At 33.4% G+C, this 1,962-nt stretch overlaps 1 protein-coding gene across 1 annotated transcript in view; it reads left to right on the top strand.

Annotated features, from left to right (window-relative positions):
- The window catches only part of LOC125845701 (feruloyl CoA ortho-hydroxylase F6H1-1-like), a 4,289-nt gene extending 3,914 nt beyond the window's left edge, over positions 1–375 (top strand). Inside the window, exon 3 of the mRNA XM_049525242.1 lies at positions 19–375. Coding sequence (XP_049381199.1) covers positions 19–375 — 357 coding nt within the window. The remainder of the gene's footprint in view (positions 1–18) is intronic.
- Positions 376–1,962: the final 1,587 nt, after the last annotated feature.

Genomic DNA, 1,962 nt, shown 5'->3' with positions numbered 1-1,962 from the left:
GTCTCCTGCATCACTCAGCTCTTCCAGGACGACACGGGAGGCCTATATGTTCGAGGGACTAAAGGCGATAATTGGATCCACGTAAATCCAATCAAAGGCGCCTTAGCGGTTAACATAGGTGACTCGTTGCAGATCATGAGCAATGATCGATACAAGAGTATCGAGCATTGTGTAGCAGTTGATTCGAGCAGGGCTCGAATATCCATACCGCTATTTGTGAATCCTTGCTTTGACAGTGTCATTGGTCCATTTTCACAAATGTTGAAAGATGGAGAAAAACCAGTGTACAAACATGTCTTGTTTTCTGATTATTGGGATTATTTCTTTCGTAAGAGGCCTTCTGGTAAAGCATCACTAGATTTTGCTAAAATTTGATATTTTAATCTACAAATTTCTTGTTAAGTGAATGTATTGTCAAATTTGTTATCATGTGATGACAAAAACTCTCTTTACATAACCAATGAGTTGGTATGATTGTGTCGTTAGCTTGATTTGTTCTAATCATTCAATAATCTTATTTTACCCTTTATCCAACTTTTTGTTTATAATAACTTTACCCCATTTTTTTTCTTTGTAATATTGTAAGTTTTATCTTCCAATCGTTGGTGTGTAGCACTGTGATAATTTTAAACTTGAACTCAATAATTTGAAAAATGTTCTTTTTTAAAAGCAGATATCAAATATAGAATAAGAAAAAACATGTACTCATGATGGGTAGTAAATATATTTGCCATCAATTAAAGATCTTATGTTTAGAAATGAATTTGCATTCAGTTTAATATCGGATATTGAATACAAAAAATATGAGACAAAACACCTACTTAAATGACGCTTATCATTTTCTAAGATCGTGACCGGTAGTAACTATCTCCATCATCAACTAAAGATTTTTATTATAAATTTACTTTCACTCCTAAGACTAGTATCAAATATAGGGCTGGTTCCCCGCACTAGCAGTGCGCTAGTGTCATCTTCCCCACCCTTTTTCCGTCGTTTGCTCCATCAAAGTCCTTTTAAAGTGTACCTTTACTTCTTATTGATTCTAACTACTCTAAACTACATCTAAATATAGAGAAACTATTCATAACATGAATCATAACCCTTGAATTCAAGGTAGAGTTAAGAGTAAAGTCTTAAGAGTTCTTTCGAGTCATTTTGAGAAATCTTTTACAATCTTTTTAAAACTTGTTTTAAGACTTTAGTACTTGAGTTTGAGAATAAGGAGAGTTGATTTGAATTTTTCAAAATGAATATATGAGAACAAAGTATTCCCAAGAATAAATGTTTTTACATTAAAAATGACCGATATCTAAAGGAGTTCATGAGGAGTTTTGAGTACTATCTCTTTTAAGAGAAATATTTTGAGTAATAATCTGAAAGTTGAGGATGATGAAATGTTTTTAAACATATGAGCTAAGTTATATTTTGGAAGTAATATTGAGTACTGATATGGGGACGAGTTTAGATAAATCAAAGTCCTCATAAACCATATAGCCAACGTGGGTAGAAAGGGTCATACTTTTTAGATGATTCCTTATTACTTTTTAAGCATAGCTTAGTGGATCCACTTAGTTGAGAAGTTCTATACCCCGGTAAGGTATATGACAGTTCTGGAAGCGTAGGGGAGACATTGTATCACCACATAGCTCATAGTAATGGTTGTCAGTTAGAGAATCTCCCAAACAGAGTTATTTTGTATCTTTACATACTACCTGAGTTATTATTGTATTTTTAAATACATTGAGTTGTTATCTACTGTTTTAAATGCTTTATATAAACTGTAGTTTTATCACCGTTTTATATTGCATTGAGTTGAGTGTCCATGAGTTGAGGTTGAATTGAGTAGAGTCAAGTTGAGTATGTTTCCTTTTAAGCAGTTCAAGCTTGCACGTTATGTTCAGTGTTCCCCTTCCATGCTTGTACATTCCATGTACTGACGCCATTTGGCCGGCATCTTTCATG

This window comes from Solanum stenotomum, chromosome 11 (genome assembly GCF_019186545.1).
Source record: "Solanum stenotomum isolate F172 chromosome 11, ASM1918654v1, whole genome shotgun sequence".
In the NCBI taxonomy this organism is placed as follows: domain Eukaryota; kingdom Viridiplantae; phylum Streptophyta; class Magnoliopsida; order Solanales; family Solanaceae; genus Solanum; species Solanum stenotomum.
The sequence above is the reverse complement of the archived record's forward strand: the minus strand, read 5'-3'. Positions and strand labels throughout refer to the sequence as shown.